The sequence below is a fragment of the Nothobranchius furzeri genome, chromosome 14, assembly GCF_043380555.1.
Source record: "Nothobranchius furzeri strain GRZ-AD chromosome 14, NfurGRZ-RIMD1, whole genome shotgun sequence".
NCBI classification, from domain to species: Eukaryota; Metazoa; Chordata; class Actinopteri; order Cyprinodontiformes; family Nothobranchiidae; genus Nothobranchius; species Nothobranchius furzeri.
This window is the reverse complement of record NC_091754.1, coordinates 17,473,606-17,498,084: the sequence shown is the minus strand read 5'-3', so window position 1 is coordinate 17,498,084 and position 24,479 is coordinate 17,473,606. Positions and strand designations below refer to the sequence as shown.

General features: G+C 41.8%; 3 protein-coding genes across 4 annotated transcripts; 1 reads left to right on the top strand and 2 right to left on the bottom strand.

Moving 5' to 3' along the window:
* Positions 1 to 51: 51 nt before the first annotated feature.
* On the bottom strand, positions 52 to 9,869 carry prmt2 (protein arginine methyltransferase 2). The gene is made up of 9 exons (XM_015966688.3): positions 9,733 to 9,869; positions 9,476 to 9,667; positions 7,910 to 8,071; positions 3,790 to 3,954; positions 3,496 to 3,671; positions 1,159 to 1,288; positions 932 to 1,068; positions 671 to 845; positions 52 to 592 (listed from the first exon to the last, which is right to left on the bottom strand). Exons 1-9 carry the CDS (start codon positions 9,817 to 9,819, stop codon positions 560 to 562), a joined length of 1,257 nt encoding a protein of 418 aa, XP_015822174.1. The 5' UTR covers positions 9,820 to 9,869; the 3' UTR covers positions 52 to 559.
* sona (SON DNA and RNA binding protein a) lies at positions 9,700 to 24,240 on the top strand. 2 transcript variants are annotated; one of them, XM_054747025.2, is made up of 10 exons: positions 9,700 to 9,835; positions 17,117 to 17,209; positions 17,612 to 17,819; positions 18,127 to 18,203; positions 18,285 to 20,132; positions 20,231 to 20,582; positions 20,667 to 21,196; positions 21,312 to 21,790; positions 21,898 to 21,990; positions 23,738 to 24,240. In XM_054747025.2, exons 2-9 carry the CDS (start codon positions 17,182 to 17,184, stop codon positions 21,970 to 21,972), a joined length of 3,597 nt encoding a protein of 1,198 aa, XP_054603000.1. In that variant the 5' UTR covers positions 9,700 to 9,835; positions 17,117 to 17,181; the 3' UTR covers positions 21,973 to 21,990; positions 23,738 to 24,240. The 2 variants fall into 2 exon arrangements, with proteins under 2 accessions (XP_054603000.1, XP_015822178.1); XM_015966692.3 differs by lacking the exon at positions 9,700 to 9,835 and adding an exon at positions 15,044 to 15,182.
* Positions 11,780 to 14,705, bottom strand: ercc1 (excision repair cross-complementation group 1). Its single transcript, XM_015966690.3, has 9 exons — positions 14,539 to 14,705; positions 13,935 to 14,336; positions 13,677 to 13,780; positions 13,454 to 13,553; positions 12,861 to 12,937; positions 12,505 to 12,604; positions 12,298 to 12,369; positions 12,137 to 12,205; positions 11,780 to 12,054 (listed from the first exon to the last, which is right to left on the bottom strand). Exons 1-9 carry the CDS (start codon positions 14,593 to 14,595, stop codon positions 11,992 to 11,994), a joined length of 1,044 nt encoding a protein of 347 aa, XP_015822176.1. The 5' UTR covers positions 14,596 to 14,705; the 3' UTR covers positions 11,780 to 11,991.
* Positions 24,241 to 24,479: the final 239 nt, after the last annotated feature.

Genomic DNA, 24,479 nt, shown 5'->3' with positions numbered 1-24,479 from the left:
AGGACAATGCATTTACTGACTTGTAAGAAACGGTTACAAAACTTTCACCATTAATAAACATTGTTGCTTTACACATTTACCTCTTCACTCGTTGCCAGTGATGAAAGGGAATCTGATGTTATTTTGCTGGAGGTTGCACTCCCAGGGATTTTTGACCCTAATGGCCATCCGTTGGCAAGGTCTTATTTGAACACAAAAATAATGCTTGCACTCATTTAGGTATGTACTGCCCCCTATCGCCAGAGAATCTACACACTGTCACTTTAAATCCTAGTTGTACAATTTTGAAGGATAAAACGAGTAAAATAAACATAATAAAAACTGTGATGGGCTTAAATGTGTTATTTGTTGCACATGAAGACTGAATATTTCATTATTATGAGTGGAATTCTTGCTTATTTAAACCCTGTTTTCACATACTGGAACATGTAAGCCCTCGTGTTTACTCTGTAAGTCGCCACGGCTCATGACCCTCTGAAGGTCACCATAATGGTGAACACGGGCAGCAGCTGGAGAGTGGAGGCGTTTGTGTCGCTCCCTGCTGATGGGTGAGAGTTTGTCACCTCCACATGGGAAAACTTTTGGTCCCGACCTAAAAAAATAAGACAAAAACATTGAATGACTCATATCTTTGAAACAATTATAAGTGTTAGTAAATATTATTGTTTGCCTGGCAGCTGTCTGCATCGCTCTTGCTGTTGTTGATGTTCCAGTGCAGGGCGACGGTCATGTGGCGTCTCCAGACGGGGTTTCTGTGTAAAGTAACGGTTCCACTGAGGATGTCCCCGACATTCACACTGACTGGTCGGTCCAGCATGAATAAAGTCTGTTTCCAATGAGTTGGCCTGGAGGAGGGGAGGGAATAGATCTAATAGGCATCAATAAATAAAAAGTGTTAGTTAATCAATTAGATGCTTTTGTTTTTGTTTACTCAGAGTCCGGTCCGGTGTTCAGCTTCACTGTTGCTCCTCCCATCTCCAGGCTTTCAAACTGAACCGTGAACCAGGCCGTGAACCCGTGGAAAATCCCAGATTTCTCCATGCAAAAGTGAAACTCGCCCTTCATTTCCTGGGAAATGAAACTCTACTCTTGTCAACATCTCGACCCGAGCAGATAAGAGCTGCAGCCGCTTTCCGGGAAGTGAAACTTCCTCATTACCTCAAGGTCGCTCACTTGCAAGGTGTGCATGTCGAGGCAGATGACATCGCATGAGACAGCGAGACAATCCTCCGGCTCGAGGTGGTGGCTGAACTTAGGCTTAGTGAAGAACTCCTGTTGTGCCAAAGGCCTGCAGGAAGGAGAACACAGAATGAAAAGGAAGGAAAATAATTAACTGTGAAAAGTAGTGAAATAGTTTTAGTCTAATGAATAAAACCATCAAATAGATTCAGGTTCTACAACTCCTTTTGCAAACACGTGTTAAGATCTTTCAACTTCCTTGTTATGTTTTACTATTTATTGTAATTACTCAGGCGTTTCCATGTCAGCAAAAGCTGATATGATCTAAATTATGCAGCAAACGCATTAACCCAGAGCCCCGATCACCAGAAATCAAAGGTGCATCTTTATGCTCTCTTAGTTGATCTCATCTACAACATGAAGTCAGTAGCCACGTGCGCACAATTAATCGGATTGAACACTCGGTCAGATCAAGAATTCTGCATGTAAACATTTCAATCGGAATATTCTGATCTGATTTGGCCCGATCGGAATGGAATTTCAATCCGATTGAGAGAGGTGATTGAGTCCGATTATCATTCCGACTGACGTGCATGCACACAGCCGTTCGGATTGTTGGAGTAAACTCGATCAAAACCTGGATGGTGGGAGCTTTCTACAGCTGAATGAAGATAAGACTGAGATCCTCATCTGTGTCCCAGACAAGCTGGTTCCCAAAGTCAGAGACTCTCTTGGTCAGCTTGCTTCTCACACCAAACCTTCCATCAGGAATCTTGGTGTGACCTTTGACCCAGCTCTCACCCTGGATTCTCATGTCAGTTCTCTTGTTCGCTCTTCCTTCTTCCATCTCAGGAACATTGCTAAGCTGAGTCCCATTCTGTCCCGCTCTGAACTTGAGACAGTTCTCCACACCTTCATCTCCTCACGCTTAGACTACTGTAACTCTCTTTTCACGTGTCTGAGCAGAACCTCCCTGAACCGTCTACAGGTGGTTCAGAATGCCTGTGCTCGGCTTCTGACCAAGTCCTCCAAACACATCCACATCACCCCGCTTCTCCTCCAGCTTCACTGGCTGCCAGTCAACTTCAGGGTTCATTTCAAGATCCTGGTTCTGGTCTATAGGGCCTTACATGGACAAGCACCATCTTACATTGGTGATCTTCTTAGTCCCTACACCTCCAGCAGGTCCCTGAGGTCCAGTGATCAAAGCCTACTGGTTGTGCAGCGCACCAGGCTAAAGACCAAAGGTGACAGACCATTTGCTGCTGTGGCCCCCAGACTCTGGAACTCTCTCCCCCTGAGCCTGAGATCAGTGGACTCAGTGGTCTCCTTTAAAAAGCAACTGAAGACTCACTTGTTCAAGCTGGCTTTTGGATGACCTTCTTCACCACTCTCTCTTTATTCTGCTCTCCCACCTATTCCACCTTCCTCAGGACTCCACTGATTTCCCTCTTTCCTGTTCACTCTTTCTTAACATTTTTCATCACAATTGTCTCTTTTTGCTCATTTTAAATATATTTTTAAACATTTTCTAAATGCTTTTTTATATTTTTACTTTTTTTTTGTGAAGCGCCTCGTGATTTTTATCTTGAGAGACGCTATAGAAATGATATTTTCTTCTTATTATTATTATTAACACATGATGAACACACAGCACATTTATGGAGGAACTATAAAACAGCCAGTATCCAGGTGGCTTAAAACGATGCATTAAGACTTTTGGTAAAAAAGTCCAGATGGGCTAATGCTAGTAAATAGTTTGCTTCTGCCGGGGTCAGCACATCGAAAGCTGTTTTAAGAAATTTTAAGTATAAATTTATATGCCGTCTTAATGTGTCCAAGAACAGTTTCATCCTAACTCTAATACCAGATATAGTACTGCACGCTACTCCTCTAAACTATGGAAGCACTGGTATGATCGTCTCTTGTATGATAATGTTCTTCTTTTAACGAGTTTGTTTTCTTTTTAATGTCACCTTTGTATAGTTTTTATGTGTTCTTTGGACTGTGGGTCTGCAATAAAGGCTACTTACTTACAGGCTTCCAAACTTTCTGAACATCCGTTATTTAGTTTGAAACAAATTTTCTCAACAGTTTCAGCTGATTGTCACATTTTATTAATAATAAGCCACAACAGAGCTCAGTAATAAAACATGAGTCCCCGGTCGGCGGACTGGGTGTCGAAATGAGGAATCGGAATCTAAAACTTTGAATGATTCTGGGAAAAACCGAAAATGATTCCCGGTTCTGCCCAACCCTAAGGCTGAAAGCCTGTGTCACCATTGCACTTTGATTTCTCAGACTCATGGCTCTTACTGAAGAGGGGTGAAATCCAAGCCGTAGGGCCGCTCCCAGAAGGACATTTTCTCGGCGTAATAACGGTCAGCCCGACATGGGACCAGAGTGAGGGCCGCGGCGGACGGCCACATCACACCTCCATCTCTGAGCCAGCGGTCCCTGGCCAAGAGCACAGACTCCACCATGAACTCAAACTAGACAGCAGAGGAAAAGAGACGCGAGATGTTTGAAAAATAATAAGCTTAAATGACACAGAACATCTCAGGAAAAGGATCTACATTTAAACTGACGACCATGGAAGTGGAAGCATACCAGTAGGCAGTTACCCATCCACTCGGACACCAGCACGTCCACCTGCTCCGGTAGCTCCAGCTCCTCGGCTCGTCCCTGCAGCACTGTGACCACTTCCTCACAGCCGTTCTGCTTCACCAGCTGCTTGGTGTACTCAGCCATGGAGCTCGCCTCCACAGCATACACCTGCAGAAGCACACATCCCTTAAAGGTGGAGTGGATGATGGTTTCCTATTCTGCTTGAAATTTCTAGTCACCACTTAAAACAAACAATCCTGTAAAGTCCTCATCCAGACATTGTGAATGTCTCACTCTTAATGACTGGATCGTGATCCATAAAACAAAATGCCCTCTGTGTGAGCGAATCCTGCGTTTTTGGCTCAAAGCAGCTGAACAGGAAGTGAAACCAGCTAGGCTGCCTAGTGTAATCGACTGAATGTTCTGTTCTGTTTTTATTAGCAATTTTCATTTATGAAGTTGTTTAACACGTGTCTCACACGCCAGTCGTCAAGGGCCACAATCTAGCATGTTAGTTGTTTTCCTGCTTACACGCACCTAATCTTAATCAGCATGTGATTAACCCTCCCACTGTCCTAATGGGTGTGACCTCACCCCCGCCACGTGGACCTCAAGGGATAAACCATCAATCCTGCTCAATGGTCAGCTTTCCTCGTGAGGTCACCCGTAAAGACAGTGGGAGGGTTAAAAGGCTTAATCAGGTGCGTTGGAGAAAGGAAACAACTAAAACATGCTGGATTGAAACCCTCAAGGACCAGAGTTTGAGTCCCCAGGAAACGGTTACGTGACGGACCTGTTGTCTGTGAACGCAGCCTGTCCTCTGCCAGCTAGACAAAAAAAATCAGGAGGTCAAACTTCACTTGTTTACTTCGTAAAAGTAAGACTCCAAGAGCTTAAAAAGGAGTAGCAGTTTTGGTGGATTCAGCAGTTGGCTGAAAAGAGGAACTTAGCCCTACCACCACTGAGCCAAGAGGCCGGTAAAAGCGGAACGAAACAAGTGAAATTTGACCTTCTGATCTTTTTGTGCACTGAAACCTTTAAGACCACATGTGAACACGTGTACTAATTAAAACACATAAACCCCGATTCCTTATTTTGCTCATTAATCATTTACTCGGACAATTCTGGTGGTTCAGAATGTCATCAATCATTACTTATTAGGGCTGTCGCAATAATCGCAAGAACAATATATCGCGATATTAAGAAACCCACCACGCTGCATGACGTGCCACCGCAATTACCGCACTTGATTAAATCTCGCGACAGCGCATGCTGAGAGGTAAAGTCCGCGCTGATCGAGGAGATAGTAGGGCACTTTTTTAAATTTCTGTTAGATGTTGCAGCCAAATTTGCATTTCAAAGTTAAACCTCCTGAATGTTGTTTTTAAGTTCAGTCAGAGAATGCCGTTACTGCCCTTTGATCTGCATTTAATAAAGTGTTAAAAATGGCCATGTATTTTTTTCTAACATTTTTTAAATGTGTAAGCACAATGTTTCAAAGGAAATATTGCCATGAGTTTAGTAATCAACAAACAAATTTGCTAAGTACATAAATAAAAACGGGGTGCAATAATATCGCATATCGCAATATTGAGCTGCCCTGACTCACCGCAGGGGGAATTCCTCAATCGCGACAGCCCTATTACTTATTTCTCAAAACTTAAAATCCTTCCAGTGTAATCACATAACTGGTGCTGAATTAATTCTTCTCATTTAGTCTGTTGATAAAATCATACTCCTTTGATTACATTTCATGAAATCAGAATAAAACATGATAAAATTACACCTATGATTACTTCTATTAGCTCTTAAGCATAAAAATCATAAAAAAGTCTCTTGTGACTATGTTTTCCTGCTGCATGTCATGGGCAAAGGGGATTTCAACTCGTTTTGACATTAGGCAGGTGTTTTTTAAGAATGAAAATATCCATTTAAACAAAATCCTGCAACACCAGGCTGCCTGTAGATGTGCCCGTTTTTAAATTGACTCTACTGAAGAGGTTTATTAGTCAATATGTGAAAAATGGTAAATATCAGATAAATCGGTTAATCCCTATTAGCGAGTCTGAGAAGGTTCCAGGTTTGTTCTGAAAGTTTTGACTTGTTGAATGGATTTTCCCAGATTCAGAATCAGAAGGGTTTGTTGCCATCCATCATACATTTTAGGCCGCTTATCCAGGGTTGGGTCGCGGGGCAGTGGCCTAAGCAGGAAGGCCCAGACTTCCCTCTCCCCAGCCACTTGGGTCAGCTCCTGTGGGGGAACCCCAAGGCGCTCCCTGGCCAGCCAAGAAACATATGGGCCATTCTCATCAGTACCGGGTCGGCCCGGGCCGGGTAGTGTAGGTTGTTTACATATCTGGGTGGCCTGGTATTTTTCCGGGCCAACCAAGGCTCATTCTCAGCCCTCTTCTCGAGAGGGTCTGCTTCAGGCCGACCAGGGCCGACACACCCACTGCTGACAGCAAATTCACACCTTCCATTAGAGCAAGCCTCTGATTGGTGGGTAGAATCAGCCCACATGGGCTTAAGACAAGGATGTGTGGAATCAACCGGGCCAGGCTGGGGCCGACTGGGGCTACCCGGCCCGGGCCGACCCGGTACAGATGGGAATGGCCCAATAGTCCCTGCAGCGTTTCCTTGGTCTCCCTTAAGGTCTCCTCCCAGTTGGGCGTCCCCAGAAAACTTCACTAAGGAGGTGTTCAGGAGGCATCCTGACCAGATGCCTGAGCCACCTCAACTGGCTCCTCTCGATGTGGAGGTGCAGCGGGTCTACTCTGAGCCCCTCCCGGATGACCGAGCTTCTCTCCTCTACTCTAAGGGAGAGCCCGGCCACCCTGTGTAAAAAACTCATTTCGGCCGCTTGCATCCGATTCTGCAATCTTGTTTTTTCGGTCACTACCCAAAGCTTGTGACCACAGATGAGTGTTGGAACGTAGATCGACCGATAAATCTCGAGCTTTACCTTCCTGCTTTTATTGCCATACGTGCAATAAACAACCTTAGGAAATTGCTGCGGTACTTGGTGCAAAAAATAAAAATGAAATAAGAAATACGCACAATAAAAAAATAAATATAAAATTAGTGGCACTGAGCTGCTGTGAATATATAATATTAATATTATATAAAAAATTATATTATATTATTAATAAACCAAGAAACAAACTGCCTGGTTTTACACCATAAAAAAATTATGTTAGCTAGCTTATTAAATTGTTCTAATAATGGTAAATGGTCTGATTTTGTACAGCGCTTTGAATCATCTACTGACTCCAGGGCGCTTTATGCTCACATTCAAACACTGGTGGTGATGAGCTACACTGTAGCCACAGCTGCCCTGGGGCAACCCGACAGAAGCTAGGCCACCGGGTTCTCTGATCAACACAAGTACGCAACAAGTGTGACGTGTCTTGCCCACGGACACGACGACAGGTTGGTGGGAGCAGGGTTTGAACCAGCGACCTCAAATCAGTAACTGACCACTTCTTCCACCTCCCACATGTTACATGGTTACGATGCGTTACACTATTTAAAAAAATGGCAGAAAAGGTGCCAACAACAAGTTGAAAAGACTTTTATCGTTGTTGGACGGCATTCGTATGGTCTGGTGTTAGAACATTTTCTATGACTCCAGGGGGGTCTGCAGAAAAAGGGGTTGAACCTGTTTTTTTTTAATGTAGCTCATTTGAACGTCCGTTTCCTACAACATCCACTGCACCTTTAAATAGCCTGGCCAGCCTTCCTTATGGGAAGCATTGGCATGTTGTAGAATAGACAGAGGGTGAGTCTGGCAGGCCAGGCTACCTTAGAAACACGAAGCTGTTCAAACCAAAGGGTTCAGTCCTGTAGAAATAGTGTTTGTCCACCAGATGGCGCTCTAACCAAACTGTTCAACATAAAGTTGACCTGAACCACTTAGTGACTGTTTCTTTCCAATTTGTCTTTTTTTTAATTAAAACCTTAAAGGCATCAAGTTAAAATTTTACTTTGTATGATATATAAAGAGATCTTTACTCTGAATATATGGAATCATAGAATAATAATCATTCAGGAGACACTTGCATACTTTAATGCTAACTGAACATTCATTTAAGCCGACATGGTTGAATTTCAGTGTCACAATTACCACTGACGGTTGCGCCAACTGAGCGCAGAACAAGCTGATGATGCCGGTTCCACAGCCGAGGTCCATCACCGCCTTGTTCTTCAGGGAGGCACTGTTGCGGAGAACAACCTGCCGGTACGTCTCGGTGCGGCTCCTGTCCGACAACATCTCTAGGTGAAGCTTCTGCATCGTAAGAGATAAACTGAATTTAACATGATGACATGGAGGGGTGAAAATATATCAGAACCATCAGAAACCGTGCTCCCAATCACTCCCGCTAACAGATGAAAAGTAGCAACATAAAACACATGTGTGGTTGATGGTGTGAAAGCAAACCCAACAGGTTTTAATTATGTAGCAGAAGGTGATTAATAAGTGGACGTGAGCACAAGGGCAGCTAGGTTGCTTTATTGAATATGCTGACGTGGTCGCTTTGGCTCATTGATCCTTTACCTGACCGAGGTGCAAATTAGAATCCACAACTTTGACTAAGTCTGAAACATCAGCAGCCTCACCGTGCTGTAAACTGTTCAGTTCCTGATGCCGTTCATGGTTCTGAGGCAGGAAACAAGATTTGTAATAAGCCCCTTTGTTCTATTCCAAACGCTTTTTCAGTTTTTGACTTGAATCCATAACGCTGTGCACACAACACTCCAGCAAATATATTCCATTTAATGGTCTGTTTTCTCTGCAGAGGAAAATCACAGTCACGATACGATTTTCAGAAATACAAAAGATCTGCAGGACCAGTCCTCTAGTCCCTGCAGTCGTAAAGAACAGAGGAGGCTAATGTGACTTTTTAATGGTGCTGCACTCTTTCTGACTATGTGCAGAAATCTCTGCACAACAAATCCATAATAAACCTGCAAATAACCTCTTAATTATTAAAGATTTGTTGAGGTAAATATCTATTCCTAGCCCCCACAAAATGAACACATAACATGCATGAATGACGAGGACAAGAAATCTCCTCTAATGAACAGAACAGTGGCAGAATCTCATTATCGATTTCCGGTGTTGTTATTAACAAAGCTTGAATTTTGTCAAAAACTCAAAAACACGTATTAATGTTTCTTTTATTTTAATGGCATTAAAGTATTTTTGAATCCGCCGCAAACTCATATGCTTCAATGCTACTGAGACAACATCAGTAAAGTCTCTACGGAGGTTAGAGATTAGGATTTAGGTGGAGAACAGGCCACACACACTGCTGCCTCAGGAGACTAACACTTTATTTATTTTTTTAACTTCAGCAGCATTCCTGGATGTAAAAATAAACCCCAAACTAAGCAGATTCTGCAAAAAAATTAAATAAATAAAATTTAAGAATGACATAATCATCTAAGGAACAACAGATGGGATATTTTCTCTGTGGGTGTGCCATTTCACTATTATTTCTCAAGTATTGTACTTTTTAAGTTTTTGTGTGCTTTACAGTCAAAACCTGACATGATATAGTGTAGAGCTCAAATTCAGGCTAAACTTATGAAGATATTGCAGCTTCTACACATTCTAAATGCACAAGTGTTGCTTTAATCATGCAAACCGACCTAAAGTTTCATAGGATAAATGTTTGATGTTTCTGACCAGTGTTCCATAGCTCCCAAAGTACTCTTCATCCTGCCAGGGGTCTTCTATAGAGGTGTCTTCCTCCTCAGCTGTGTCCTGGCGCAGGTAGCTGGCAGGGACATACCCTATGACCCCACGGACCTCCGCCCACCACCAGGCTGCAGAAGGTTTGGCGTGAACAAGCAGCTTGTCCCCTGAGCTGAAACTAAGCTGCGGGACACAAGTGATGAAGTGAGTGTGTTCTGTGGCTGAACCGCTGTTTGTTTGCCTCTAACCTGCTCGGAGCCACTTCCTGAGAAATCAGACAAAGCCACAAACTCTTCAGGAGACGCGTCTTCTTCGTCCTCTTTCTCCGCCTCCATGTTCCAGAGGGTTCAGGCGAGTGAAGTGGTTTTGTTTTATAAATTGTCTCAAATTTTGAACCTGACAAATCTGGGTTTAAAAATAACCAAAACGTGCTTTGTTACCACAGCGAAACAAGCGGTAAAACGCGTCACGCACTTCCTGCTTTGGTGCTGCCTTCAAGTCTGTCGGAAATAGCTGAATTCGTGCGTGACCACTGTTTACACGCACATAGCATATCGTGCTTTAAAAAGAACTGAAAGATAGAATTTGAAACTAAACACAGCAAGAACACACCAACGATAGCAGATCATTTAAAGGGGAACTGCGAGTTTTTATTTTACTCTCTAGACCAGGGATGTCCAAACTTTTCAAGGCGAGGGCTAAAATGGCTGTTTAAAGTCACTGGGGGCCACAAGAATGTAGGTTTCTTCATAAAAAATTGCAAGCATTATTTTGTGGCAATTTTTCTTATTTGTGCTCTTCAAAATGAACCCAAAATAGGCTAATAAGTAAAAATCTCAACACAAACATGTTAGAAAGTGGGTTACATTCCACATGGAAAGACAAAATTCATCATTCTAAAAATTCAAATGGAGGCCTTACAAAATCGCTTGGAGGGCCGTAAATGCCCCCCGAGCCACACTGGACACGCCTACTCTAGAGTAAATACAAAACTATATAATTAAGCTCCTTGCTCAAAACTAGTCTCGCATAAAGTGAGCAGCTTTTTAAGTACTTTCTAGAATGAGCCGTTCTTTCACTTTAAGCAAAACAGTTTCTGGTCCCTGATTGGTTGCCGTTGGAGGAGGTCATCCAGCATCTGAAGTTGAAGGGATTCTATGATAATTTTATTTGTGATGTCACAATATAGAATTTTTTGAAAAATAGTTTTTTCTGTTCTTATCTTGCACACAGAGTAGCAAAGTTTTGTTTTTTTACGTTACCTGCTGAAAGTTTCGGCGTTGCAGAGATTCGCCATTCTGGCGGCGTCACTTCCGCTGTTTATCCACTGAAGATGCCTAAACGAAGCGATTGAGATTGGTAAACGTGGACTCTGGGCCATGAAAAGTGATGGAGTTTACACGCTGGATCATTCATGGGACGTGGTGATCGGCAGGGAAGGTGCGGGCTGTAGAGGGCGACATCGTTCCACACCGCCCGGGATTAACAGCAGAAGTGACGACACCGCAGAAGCTCTGATGATGGCGACTGTGATGCCCTGTCAGCAAAAAAAAAAAAAAAAAAAAAAAAGATAAAGAAGAAAAAACATTTTGCTTCGCTTTACAAAATAAGAACAGAAAACCCATGGAAATAGAAGAGAAACACAGAAAAGCACAAGGAATTTTTGAAACAGCTCATTTCAGACGAATAACACCTGAAGTCAAACTCAACAAGTGAAAGCACAGATTTTATCCTTGTTTGGATATGTGTAGGGGTAGTAGAGTCATATGGCAGCTCTAAAAATGCAAAAAGTGCATTTTGCACACGTCCCTGTGAGTTTATTGACGTTGGGGAAAAGCTGGTTATTTTTCAGCTTGAATTGCTTGTTCTTCTCATATTCTACATGTTTGAATTTTTTTATTTAAAGTACATAAAAGGAAAAAAAAAAACAACTTTGCCTAAACTGGTTCGTAAATTAAATTTTCAATTGTGAAAAATCTAATATTTGTTTCCTACAATGGCTTGGGAATCAGAATCAGAATCGGTTTATTGCCATTGTCAGTGAACAAACAATTCACAAACTAGGAACTTGCTTTGGTACTAAAGTGCTACATATAACATGAACACATAATAAGATTAAAAATAGAATAAAACTTTCAGCTATAAAAATGGCAGGTAATGGTAACACGGCCGATAACGTGACGAACAACACCCAATCCACTTTGGTATGTTAATCTGTATTTATGTAACTTTTCTAAACATAAACTTGCCTCTACTTAACACTTATTGGCAGTGTATAAATGTAGAGTGACAGTATACAGTATAAAATAACATTTATTATAATATTAACAAATTTAATTACAAAACCAACAAAACATAGAAACATCACTGGGTAATTTTCAGTGAGATAAACATGTTACAGCTTTTGGTAGATCGGTAAGTTTTGATAGTACAATAAAATGCTTATTGGTTGTGTTTCATTGTTTGTCAACATGAAGCTCTTCCCTGACACTTTCTGGGTCAAACATCTAGCTGTTGTTGGTCTTCGACTTGAGAAAAGGTTTGTGGAGAACATCATACAGTCGCTTCGCCTGTGAACACAAAACAACACAACAGTTTAACAGTTGTCCTACCCATAAGCAGCATTTTTAAGTTCTGTGTGTTGTTCTGCACCTTTTGTGGTCCAAGACCCGGACAGAGAACCAAGTCTTCCTTAGATGCATTGATAATCTTCTCGACAGACTGTAAAAACAAGAGCAGTCTTAATATTAACAGAAATATTCCCTTTGAGGTGACAGATGCAGACCCCATTCTGTCAGAAATACCATACGTACTGAGAAAGTGGACAGTAAGGTGATGGCGTCAGTTTTGTTTATAGACTTCACAGTTGTCAGGCAATCTGTAACCTTTACAAAAAAAAAAAAACAAGGAAACAAAGAAGAAATTCCAATTACAACTAGCCTACAGGTTTGTTGTAAACCAGAATGTTAGCTTCACTTGTGACAAAAGAAGACAAAAATAGAGAATGAACTCCAGCACACCTTTGAAAGATAGTCCTTTTCAACTTGCTCCTTCAGGAGGTCAGCTGGTTTCTTTTCGTAGGACTTATATGTTTCCAAGTAACGCCCTGCCTCCTCTGGGCTGAGTTAAATGCAAAACACAAAAATGTGCTAGATTTAGCATGAAGGGCTAATTTCTAGTTCCTGATACCAGCAAGATAAAACATGTCAATGAAAATATCTTAAGACTGATGTGATTAAATAGCTTGAAAATGAAAAATATTAATCAAATACAATAAATGGTCCAACTTTTTAGCATCGTTGCAAAGGGCTCAACTTTGAGAAGGTACAATTTAAAACAGTTGCAGGACATAATGCCTCATCTGTTGCAGCCTTACCTCCAAGCCAAGATAAGAGTGCAGTCAGCCATGATACAGATGCGTGCCAGCTCCTTTAAAGCGTGATGGGGATCTTTCTGTAATGAAAAGCAAAATAATACAAATGAGTCATTAAAAAACAGCGTTATTTTATGGTTTTGGATGTAAAATAAAATGTAAGCTTTTTAGCAAATAAACAAAACATCCCAGTATCTGCTTTTTGCTCCATGTGGTGCCAAAAATTGTTAGCAGCTGCTCACTTCAGTTACACCAATAACATTAGCAAAACTAATTTGGTTGAAGCAAGACATATTTCACAACTGAACAGCTCTGCAAGGACAGTTCACATTACAGTTAGTGTTCTGTGAACGCCGCTTTAATTTGATGAGCATAAAATTGAATTTGGATTCTTGCCATCTCTTTGTAAAGGATTTACTAATGTTAAAGAGTTGCTGCTGCAAAAAAACAAGATAGCTAAAATATAGATTTTAATCTTTATTTAATCAATATAGGTATTAATGGTGTATGCCTATTTTATTGTCTTTAAAGAAAAAAAAACTGTTAAATGACAAAAAATAAATAATTTTAAAGAGTTGAAAAGCTTTTGCACCTACCACATCTACCTGAACCAGCAGCACACGTAGGGTGAATGTGTTCCCAAGTTGCTTTAAACGGTCATGGACGTAGTTAGGATTGAGGTTGTGATACCTCAGACTTCAAACGAGCCAGATGCCATCATCCAAAATGAAGAAAGCATAGGATACATTTCACTGATCAGTGTTGTGGCGTGCAACGATTTGCTGTTAAAAACTCGAAACAAGAAGGAAAATAACCCACCTCAAGAAGAGTGCACAGGTTGTTTGTCCCAGAACATAATCTGGCACGACATCTCCAAACTCCCATGGCACGCTCCTCACAAATTTAAGAATGGGGTTTCCTCTCTGAATACATAAAAGCAAACACATAGTGAATCCTAATTATATCATAAACTTTTCAATGCTTTTACATATTAAAGAGAGCATGCTGACAAACATAAATAAAGCTGATGGATGATTAGGGATATTTTGCCCCATGACTCAAATACTGTATGTTTACCTGTCGAGGGTTCACAATAATGCTGCTACCAGATCCAACTGGTTTAGGACCCTGGTTGAGAATTGGATCAGACTTTTGACAACTGCCCTCAAACACCTGTGTCCTCTCACTCTTTTGCGCTTCTTTGGGTTTAACACAGTCCTGACCCGTTTCACATCCTCCTGTGCTGAATGACAAAGCTTCTGGTTCTCCTTGCGTCAAAGTGGAAACTCCAGCAGCTTCTGTCCTGATTAGTTTGGAAGAAGCGTCTCTCTGTGGAACAGCAGCCGAGTTGCTTTTACTTTGGACGATGAATTCTGCATAAGACAGAGGCTGTGCCACTGTGTCAGTAGCAGGTTTTGTGGCTGACGCGCTCGAAGTTGTTGTGCTTTGTTGACCTTTAGGTTGAAACTGTGGCTTTGGCTGAAACACATTTTTTTAAATTAAATACACAGTTTAATGATCGAAAAACATCCCTCACATAAAAACACCACAGGAACCCAAGACAGTATTAGGCTGTTTGCTAAGCAGCTTTTAAAATGTATATTTTAATTTAAATGTTGTAAAAATATTAGCTGGTAAGCTAGCTAAGATGCTATTCGATCAATAAAAGAAAACTACACACCGGTGTTCTTTCTTTAGTGAATGCCGAATCGTCAAGATCGATGTGAAACCTCTTCATGTTTTTTAATTGATAAAAATGCTTTAAAGTGAAAGCATTACCTTTAAAACATGGGAAGAACTTTCCTAAATGTTACGCGACAGTCAAAACAAGGACAAGTGCTGTGAAACTTCCGGTTATGTCACCAAAATAAAAGCACTATTTTCCTACACACCAATATTACAAAACAATACCGTCAACGATTTATTTAAAAAAAATTTACTGAAATAAAACAAAAGCAGGTTTGACTTCTTAATCAGAAACCAGCAAATCAAAACAAAAAACAAGTGGTTAAAATATTTTTCTTTCAAAATATATTTTAATTTAAACAAAAAACTTTATTCTTTTTGTGATAAAATACGTATTTTTTGTTTTATTTTACAATAAAACAAGAAAACAATAGCTTGTGCCTAACTGTTTTGTTCGAATGTTACCAAGGAAACAGTGACGCGGCCATTCAAACCGCGCAGCATTGCATGCTGGGATACCTTTCTCCATCATGGCGGACTAGAGAGTACGCTAATGATAACGGTTAGCATATTCAACAATTACTCGGCTGTTATCTGGTGTTTTCTTTTGAGGAACAGCGCCCACTTCTCGCAAACTAGGTAATAATGTGCTACATGGCGAAAAGCTGTAATGAATGAACGAATTCTCTTTGTTGATGTAACAGTAGCAGCTAAATGTTGTGCAGACTGTGTAGCTTGATTAGCGGTAGCATCCGAGCTGACAGTGAACAGCTAAAAAAGGCCGCAGCATGCATGATGTAGGCGGAAGGTTTTAGGTCTCACGGCAAATTCCCTCACAAGTAAACCAGCTTGTGGAACAACGAGCAAATAAATATCTTTATTTGTTTACTCATTTGACCAGTCGTAGTGTAACTAAAGCTAACTGCTTGCCTCTGTGAACGAATGCTAGCTTGGTAGCGCAGGCCCGACACTTGGTTGGATGTTACCTAACGTGTTTACGGGATGACGGTCTGAATAAATTCGGCTTTGTTATCTCTTTAGGCTCACTCATTGTGTACCAGTCTTTTCTTCTGCTTAATTCTATAATACATCTTAATTTATCGCTCACTTATTATTTAGTAAGAACTCAAATTTAAACCAGGACGTTGTGATTTTAGCTCTAGCCGTCTAATGAATGGAGAATTTAGCCTGGTCTTTATTGTGACCGTATTTTACGAAGTGAAGATTTGTTTTTATTTGTTATAATTTCTTAACACCGTAAACCGCATTGCTTTGTTGTTATTTTTGTTGTTATACACGCGCGATGCAATCTTTACTTTGTATTGAATATGTTGTATTAACACAAAATGAACAATCAGCAAATTTGAATGCAGACTCACGTGTTTGTGTTTTCTGTAAAACAAGAATACAAAAGCGATCAGATTTTCAGCACTAAATCGTTTTTACACGTTTTTGAAACTGATTAGAAATCTGAAAGTTTTTAGTAGTTTTTAGTTAATCAGTTTAGATAACATATTCATTCTTATTTTGATGTCAACCTACTTATATTTTGATCGTGGTTCTGACAGGCCAACAAAGTTTAAATATAATTGCTCATGTGGTCCTCTAAATTATTTCTGTGTTTAAGCTAAAGGTCAACAAGGTGAAAAATAGTCCAAGTTTATCAGAACGTCTAACAAGTAAAATATTCCATCTCCTCTGGAGTTAACTCCAGGAAATCGCTTGAGTTCAACTCAAGTTTATTTATATAGTGCCAAATCACGACAAGAGTCGTCTCAAGGCACTTCACATAGTAAACATTCCAATACAGGTCAGTTCATTAAGCCAATCAGTACAACGTTTCCTATATAAGGAACCCAGCAACTTGCATCAAGTCACTGATTAGAGTCAATCCTCATATTAAGCAAGCATTTAGCGACAGTGGAGAGGAAAACTCCCTTTGAACAGGAAGAAACCTCCAGAGAATCCTGGCTCAGTATAAGCAGCCATCCACCACGACTCACTGGGGATCGAGAAGACAGAACACACACGCACGCACACACACACATCGACGCAGCATATATACCAAGTAGTGTTTCCATGGTTACATTCTGATTTCTTAGTAAATATTCTATTTGGTGAGAGATAAACTTTATTGTATTTATCCTAGTGAATCTATAATTAAACGGGTAAACTAATAGTACTACTGATTTTATTTGAAGCAGTAAATTTAAGCCCTTTGTCGAAATTTGTGGGATAAAATAGTTACATTGAATTATATTTGCACATTAAATATTTTCATAGAAATTTTTAGGAAATATTAACATGTTTTATTTTTACATTTTAAATGTCAGTGGTTTTGAAGCGTTTGACGAGCTTTATGCTAAGTTTCACATGCAGTGTTAGCTTCTTTTGTTTTGTCAGAGTATTTGTGTGGCTGTCATTCCTTTTAAGGGAGTTAAAAATAACCAAGTCAGTTTGTGTGGGTTAACATGTAAGCCTGGTTGCTGCTGTGTGAATCGGTTAATGCATAGCAAATCATTATGGAGAAGCATGTAGCATCTTTAAATGACATTATTCTTTTCTTTCACCAGTGTTAAGTGAGACTGAAGCGCAGCGGTCATTAGGTGGGGCTTTACAGAACTTTGCTGCAGGTGTAATGGAGTGTGCAGTGGACGTTCCGTCAGGTAAGTGATGGATGGGACGCAGAATCACTGCTTCTTTAGTTTTATCTACTCAGAATCTTACTTTTATAGCTGCTTGTACAATATTTTAGAGTTACTTAAACTACTTTGCATTTAATAGAAATGGGGTTTTTCAACAAAAGAAATCCACATTTAGGAGATGCCTCTCTGTGTTCTTGAATGTAGGCAAGTCATTATTACATGGTTTTAGCCTGGACAACAATTACAGAAGTTTTCAAATTAGTTTATAACTACTTAAAATAAGTAACTTCAAAAATCCAGTCACTCTTCTTTTCCTTTATCTGAATAAAGGATAAAAATTCAAATTTTCTGATTAAGTGTCTTTTTGTTTTGCTGTAAACTTCCAGAGATTTGTGTAATCAAAATTGTGGATTCCCTTTACAGGTGGGGGTGAAGCGCCAGAGAAGGATGATGTGATTGCCAAGGAAGCTACTGAGCCACCTCACAAAAAAAACAAGAAGCACAAAAAGCACAAGAGCAAGAAGAAGAAGAGAAAGAGAAAAGGTGAGAAGGAAAGCAGCTCCGAGTCTGGTGCTGAGTCTGATGCTGAGCCTCCACCTCCACCAAGACCTGTCAGGACCACGAGAGCCAGGTCAGTAGAAATATCAATGTTACAAATGTAATTCAAGAAATCGTTTGGATTAAATTAAGCTCATATAATGTTTAAAACATCAACTGTGACTTCTAATTAAGCCTGTTTTCTGATTTATCAAGTCATTCATTAGTTTCAGTTTTTAACAATACCAGAAAGTAAAGAAATCTATTAAAAAAAAACTTTAGTGCCTTTGAAGAAAAACAAGGAAAAGTTATTTTAAAATCTTATTTCCTCATGGAAATAACTCAACATTTGTCATATTAGATGAAAAAAAGCCTCATAATATTTTTAACCTATTATTTAGTGCGAGACTGGCCGCAGCTGCTGGCTCTGCAGAGCATGCTGGGCTGAAAACGGATGGGAAAAAAGATGCCGTGTCAGGTATGGAAGTAAATCTCAACTATAGTGAAAAATGTGTTTAAAAGTGTGTAACAAATATCTCTAAATTATGATTACTTCCAGCTCATGCAGAGGCAGAAGGAGAAACAAAATCCAAAAAGCACAAAAAGCAAACTGCCAAAAAGAAAAAAAAGAAGAAAAAGAAAGATGAAAAACAGGAAAGGAAGTCCCCGTCTCGTTCTCCATCTGAAAGCAGCTCGGCTTCAGGTTCTGAGTCTGAAGGCGAAGGAGCTAAAACAGCTGGTGACGGCAAATTTGTTCCAGCTGCTGGTTCTGAGCCCAAAGAACCAATATCAAAACTGGTTCCAAAAGGCAAAGTAGTGGAAGAGGAAGTAGCTCCTGTCCTGATGCAGAAACCTGAAGTGCTTGAAGTAAAGAAAGAAGAGACGAAAGATATGGATGTGTCATCCTTTGGAGGGAAAACTAGTTGCACTGATGTGTCAGAAAATATGAGATCACCCTCTACTGGCCAGAATGAGGTAACACAGATCGAAGCGGTTAAGGAAAAGGCAGAAGACCGTCATGGAGATGGTACATTCAGCTGTGCTCAGGAATTGCCTGACATTATTCCAAAACAGGAAGGTACAACTCCAAAAGACGACCCAGCCCTGAAAGATCAGACCAGTTCAGTTCAAGAGGTAAAAGTCGAAGAACACAACCCATCCAGGTCTCCATCTCCTCCCAGGGGAGTGGAAGTGAAGAGGTCAGGATCAGGCCCAAGTCGGTCACCATCACCTAGTCTTGGCAAGCAGCAGTTAAGTGTTGAACCAGCAGAATTTGTGAAAGAACGGTCCAGAAGTCATTCTAGGTCGAGTTCTAAAGGAAAGCCTTCTCTGTCTTCTCTAAAGTGCAGAGAGCTATCTCGTTCAAAGTCTCGCTCCTTGTCCCCTAAACCCAAGAAAAAAGTACTGTCACCATCCCGCAACTCTCCCAAAAAATCAGATCGTCGATCCCGGTCAACATCTCTCTCTGTCACCCCCATAAAGAAAGTGTCGAGATCTCCAAGGAAGTCCAAGTCTCCTATACGTCGAAGGAGTTCCTTGTCTGTTTCCCCCAAACGACGCAGGAGTTCTCCCTCTCCCAAAAGAAAAGTGTCTCGATCCCCTCGACGTGGTGGGCGGAGGTCCCCTTCTCTGTCTCGATCCCCAAGAAAACGCAGAAGGTCGGGGTCACGTTCCCGTGGAGTCCCAAGGCGTTCCAGGACCCGATCTCCCAGGCGAGGGGGTGCAGTTAGACGTTCACTGTCGCGTTCTGTCACTAAACTTCGCCGCTCCCACTCTAGATCTAGGCGCCCCATTGGTCGCTCCAGATCAAGATCGCCAGCAAGGCGTGCAGGAGGCAGGCGCTCTAGAAGTCGATCTATATCGAGACGCAGGAGGTCACCACCCCCTAGATCCCGCCGTTCAAGGTCCAGGTCAATCCGCAGGAGTCGGAGAACCCGTTCACGATCCGTTGTTGTGCCTAAGAGAAGCCGCCGCTCGAGATCCAGGAGTCCTCGCAAACGGACCAAATCCAGAACGCCCCCTTCCCGTCGAAGGTCTAAATCGCGATCGCCAGCCAGAAGGCATTCTAGGTCCCCTGTGAGGAGGAACCGTTCTCCTCCAAGGTCTGGCAAACGCTCCAAGTCCCGCTCTTTGTCTCGAAGACACCGAACGCCACAGCTAAGCAAAAGAAGGTCCAAATCACCAAGGAGGAGCGGAAGAGGTTCAATGTCTAAATCTGCATCCGCACTGAACAAATCTAAATCCAGGTCCAGGTCTGAATCAAGTGATGGAAGGTCTGACAGCTCATCCTCAGCTAGATCCATATCCAACACCCCAGTTAAAGAGAATAAGCCTTCCCCGTCTCCCGCAGAGAAGATGGCCGAAGTAAAAGCAGTCGAAGAAAATGGAGGACATTCAGTTGAAACAGGTAAAACCAGTTCAATCGAAGCGCTAAAGTTAGGTTAGGCATGTTAAAATGTCACTGATGAAACTTGTTGCATTAAATTAAAACTTTGATTCTCTCAGCATGCGTAGCTGGTGATGAGAAACCAGCTCCTCCAGCAACAGACCTCAGTTCCCAAGGTGGGACTTCCTCGGAAATGTTGCAAGACCAGCCTGTTGAGGCAAAGAACTGGTATGCTCCCAGATCCAGATCTGCTTCTCAAGAGCCCGGTTCTGGCTCGGACGGTTCAGACGGTTCAGAGGATAAAGAAGAGGAATCTCCAGTCAAACCGGTGTTTAAAAGTCAGAAAAGTTCCTCAGGTTCAGCATCTCCAGAACTACCAAAGAAAAAATTGTCCAAGTCAAACTCTCCTGCTGATCGCAGGAAACGTTCTCGCTCAACTTCCAAGCCTCCATCCAGGAGAAAGTTGTCCAGGTTGGTGATCTGTAGATAAATATGAATGCTCAATGTCCTGATTGTGTTGTTTGTTTATCCGTCTAACTGTTTTTCCTCGCTCAGGTCCAAGTCTCCAGTTAAGAAAAAGGGGTCCGTCTCTCCATCAGAAAGAAAAAAGCGACGGTCCAAATCCCGAAGTCCTGCACGGCGACGGAGGTCACTGTCGCGTTCCGTCGCACGACGCAAGCGTTCACGCTCCAAATCACGAAACCGAAACCGGCGATCTAAATCCCGTTCGCCAGGCCGCAAGAGACGTTCTCGTTCCCGTTCAACCAACGTCAGAGGAAGGAGGAGGTCCAAGTCTTCTGACCGGAACAAGCGATCCAAGAGCCGTTCTGTCGGCCGGAGGAAAAGGTCCAGGTCGGGAGACAGAAGCAGAAGATCGCGTTCCCGCTCCCCAGATCGTAGACGCAGGTCACGGTCACGAGGTCGGGGGAGAAGACCACCATTTCGAAGTCGTTCATTTGACAGGAGAGACAGATGGAAGAGGGAACCTAGCCACTCTCCAGTTGTCATTCTGCGCAAGCAGCGCCGTTCAGGGTCCCGAACACGACGCAGCGCTAGCAAGACTCCTCCACGGCTCACGGATCTGGGTAAAACCTTTATTAAACCTAAAAAATGTCTCCCACTACTTGTAGGCTTTTGTCTTCTTCTTGTGTTCCTTTTCATTGCGTCACCTTTCCCCGTTTCGTTTTTCTCTCTCCTCAGATAAGGATCAGCTGCTGGAAATAGCCAAGGCCAACGCTGCCGCCATGTGTGCTAAAGCAGGAGTTCCCATCCCTGAGAGTCTTCGGCCAAAAGCCATCCTCCAGCTCCCTCTGCCCACTCCATCTCCTTCCCCCATCTCCTTACCTTTACCGTTACCTCTTCCGATGGGCATGGGAATGCCAAATATGCCCAACATGGGTCCGATGGGATTACCCAGCATACCAGGAATGCCCACGATGTCAAACATCACCATGAGTGCTGCTGTGGCGAGTATGACAGCAGCCACAATGACCGCAGCCTTGACCAACATGGGTGCCCTTGCGGCCATGCCCCCCCTTGCCCCTCTCCCCACCATTTCTAATAAGCCTCCCCCGTGCCTTGCCCCCCCAACGCCATCTCTAAACCTGGACCACATTGAGGAAGTGAAGAGAAAAGTCACTCATCAGGCCAACATACACACCATCAAGGAACTGACTGAGGTACACGTGTGACCCAAGCGGGTCCTGTGACGTTGTGCTTCTGCGGCTTACTTTGTCCAGATGTAGTTTTGTGACGGATCTGTTTTCCCCGTTCTGTGTTTTTGTAGAAGTGTAAGATGATTTCGAGCAGCAAAGAGGAGATGGCTGTTGCTAAGCCCCACGTTTCAGATGACGAAAGCTAAAAGAGCCACGCCCTCAAGGTAAAAATATTCATTTTGTTCTTTAATTCCTTCAAATCTAAAAAATAAAAGCGCACGTTAGATTAACTATCAGCATGTTTGCTCCAGATGAATCATTAAATAATTCTGTTATTTCTTAGTCCATAATGTTTTTATTTAGTCACCATGATTATATTTTTATGTTAGTTTATGTCCACTTTTCCCAGCTAGTATTGATCCAGTTGGAATTTTGACGTTTGTTTCCATCATAATTGTTTAAATGACTTTCTGATATTTGTTGTTTATAGGGAGAGAAAAAAACTCGCTTGTGCATATTAAACAATTTTCTTTCATAGATTTTCCCTTCAGTCAGTGCTTCCTCTTTGTTATCCGTTCCTCTGCAGCATTCATCATGTATGATTAGTCAGGGCATTTGTCAATAACTCATTAGAATTCAGCCAACCTGTTGGGTGTTTAAAACGGTTTCATCTCTCGGTTTAATTTCACGTACCTTTTTAGTGTAGACTCAGATTTCTGTTCTGGGGTGAAACAACAACGTCTGCAGAATCTGTGCTTCAAAGGTTTAACTTTGAGCAGACCTATTTGTTTTACTTCATTTTGTTAAGTTATTACTTCACACTGGAAGCGTCAGTGGGACCGGAACGGTTTACTCGCGACTTTTGCCTCGTGCCGGTACGCATCGGTAGAGTCTCAGCCGAGGAGCGGCTTCCCTGCAGTGCTCCTCCAGGGTATCTGCAGGTCCTTAAAAAGTCTTAAATTTGCTTTTCCAAATTTAAGGCCTTAAAAATCCTTAAAAATTACAAATAATCCTTAAATAGTTTCCAAAAGTCTTAAATTACCAAAGACCCAATAAACAAGATTCTTTTATTTCTATAAAATTTTCGTGAATTTCTAGTTAGTGTTCAGCATTTTTTGTGTATGGTATTGGCGTAAGCGATACCGTACACGATCGGTTGGTTGTGAAAAGGGGCTATTTTTAGATAAGCACGTTAAGCTAGTGAGAGTTTGCGCCATGGGGAAGTGCAACATTAATGGTAACTGGATGGCTAATCCCACGTTCACGACGTGGTTAGCACCGGTTCCAGGCAATAGCTGGAAATTATAGCTTAAATTTAATTTTAAAAATAGCTTAAATTTGGTCCAAGTGGCCTTAAAAAAGGTCTTCAAAGTCTTAAATTTGGCTCCCTTAAACCTGCAGATACCCTGTCCTCACTGGACTCGCGAGAATGGAAAATCCTTTGCAACTTCAGTGGTCATGGTTTGTTTGTCGTCCTCCATTAAACCAAAAAGAAGGAATCATGATGTCGTGTTGTTTTTCTCCACTGCCAGGATTAAAGCCATAAAAACACAGCAGCACTACTGGAAGTTTGCTGGGAGTAAATAAGCCGTTAGGTCACATGACGTAATCAACATAGATAGGAAATCACATCATTGCAATAGTCTTTTATTTTGAAATTAACCAGAAACCTGAAACCGTGTGTGATTTCTTGTCTAGCCCTGTATTAACAGCGGAAATGAATGTGTCGCAGAAGCAGCTCGTGGCAAACATAGAACCTGATTTCGTGACGCAGCGCGCCGCTTCTGGGACACGCGTCAACATTTCTGCATCACGGCTGGTTTGATTGTAATGGATTCTATTTGAAGCGCGACGTTCCGTGCTGTTGATGCTTCCCGTGTGAAGTGGGGTTTTCCCATTTCTTCTGTTCTTATTGTGTCAATGACAACATATCTTATGTTTTTTTAATCTTCATCACTTTCTTGTTCACAGCTACTGCCCTCAAAAGACTGAAATCAAATGTAGGATTCTGTTCAGGAGTTCCCTGTTAGCCAGAGGACCTCACAGCGTGGAGTCGCCGCCGGTAAAACGTAGACACGCCGGCAGCCGTCACTGCCCCACACTTCCCCCAGTTTAACTCTGTTTGAGAGCAAAAAACTTTCACCTGTTGAACCACTGAGAAAACTGGACACACTGAGGCGTGCCCCCATACCACGACTGTACAGCAAGTTTTAACGTGTGTGTGTGTGTGTGTGTGTATATGGCTTTTCACCACCATCCCACCTCTGCTGCAGACCATCTAAGCATCGGTTGTAAAACCTGAAGAGGCACGTGATTTTGTACGAGTTTCTTTTATTTCATTTTATCTTTATTCTTTCATAAGATTTGTATCAAGTGAAGACGGCTTCCCTACGCTTCTGTGCTCCCCTCTGTTGTCTGTAGTTCCTGGTTTTACGATCCAACGTTGCAAATAAAGTTAACGATAGATCCTCACATGTGATGTCCCTACATAAACTAGGATCGTAAGTATAGAGCTTCAGAAAGAGCTGATTGTTTAGAAGATAGGTGAAATTTCAGTAAGTTGCAGAAAAACTTTTCTAAAACCGATAATTGCGTCATCATTACCTCTTTTTTTTTTAATACAAACAAGCAAATTTCTGATCTGGTCTTTAATCTGGGTTTGATTTTTTTGCCTAATGTCAAACATGTTTTGCTCTTGATTAAAAAACACAAA

What these genes read in the sequence shown, in the direction of transcription:
- ercc1 (XM_015966690.3), bottom strand. Translation starts at nt 14,595, where the DNA reads ATGAAGAGGTTTCACATCGATCTTGACGATTCGGCATTCACTAAAGAA. An exon ending in ACCTGTGCACTCTTCTTGAG is followed by an intron (nt 13,554 to 13,676) that starts GTGGGTTATTTT and finishes GCTCGTTTGAAG; the next exon opens with TCTGAGGTATCACAACCTCA. An exon ending in CCTTACTGTCCACTTTCTCA is followed by an intron (nt 12,206 to 12,297) that starts GTACGTATGGTA and finishes TTGTTTTTACAG; the next exon opens with TCTGTCGAGAAGATTATCAA.
- prmt2 (XM_015966688.3), bottom strand. Translation starts at nt 9,819, where the DNA reads ATGGAGGCGGAGAAAGAGGACGAAGAAGACGCGTCTCCTGAAGAGTTT. An exon ending in CAGGAAGTGGCTCCGAGCAG is followed by an intron (nt 9,668 to 9,732) that starts GTTAGAGGCAAA and finishes TGTGTCCCGCAG; the next exon opens with CTTAGTTTCAGCTCAGGGGA. An exon ending in GGATGGGTAACTGCCTACTG is followed by an intron (nt 3,672 to 3,789) that starts GTATGCTTCCAC and finishes TCTGCTGTCTAG; the next exon opens with TTTGAGTTCATGGTGGAGTC.
- sona (XM_054747025.2), top strand. Translation starts at nt 17,182, where the DNA reads ATGGAGTGTGCAGTGGACGTTCCGTCAG. An exon ending in GAAAAAAGATGCCGTGTCAG is followed by an intron (nt 18,204 to 18,284) that starts GTATGGAAGTAA and finishes GATTACTTCCAG; the next exon opens with CTCATGCAGAGGCAGAAGGA. An exon ending in TCCACGGCTCACGGATCTGG is followed by an intron (nt 21,197 to 21,311) that starts GTAAAACCTTTA and finishes CTCTCTCCTCAG; the next exon opens with ATAAGGATCAGCTGCTGGAA.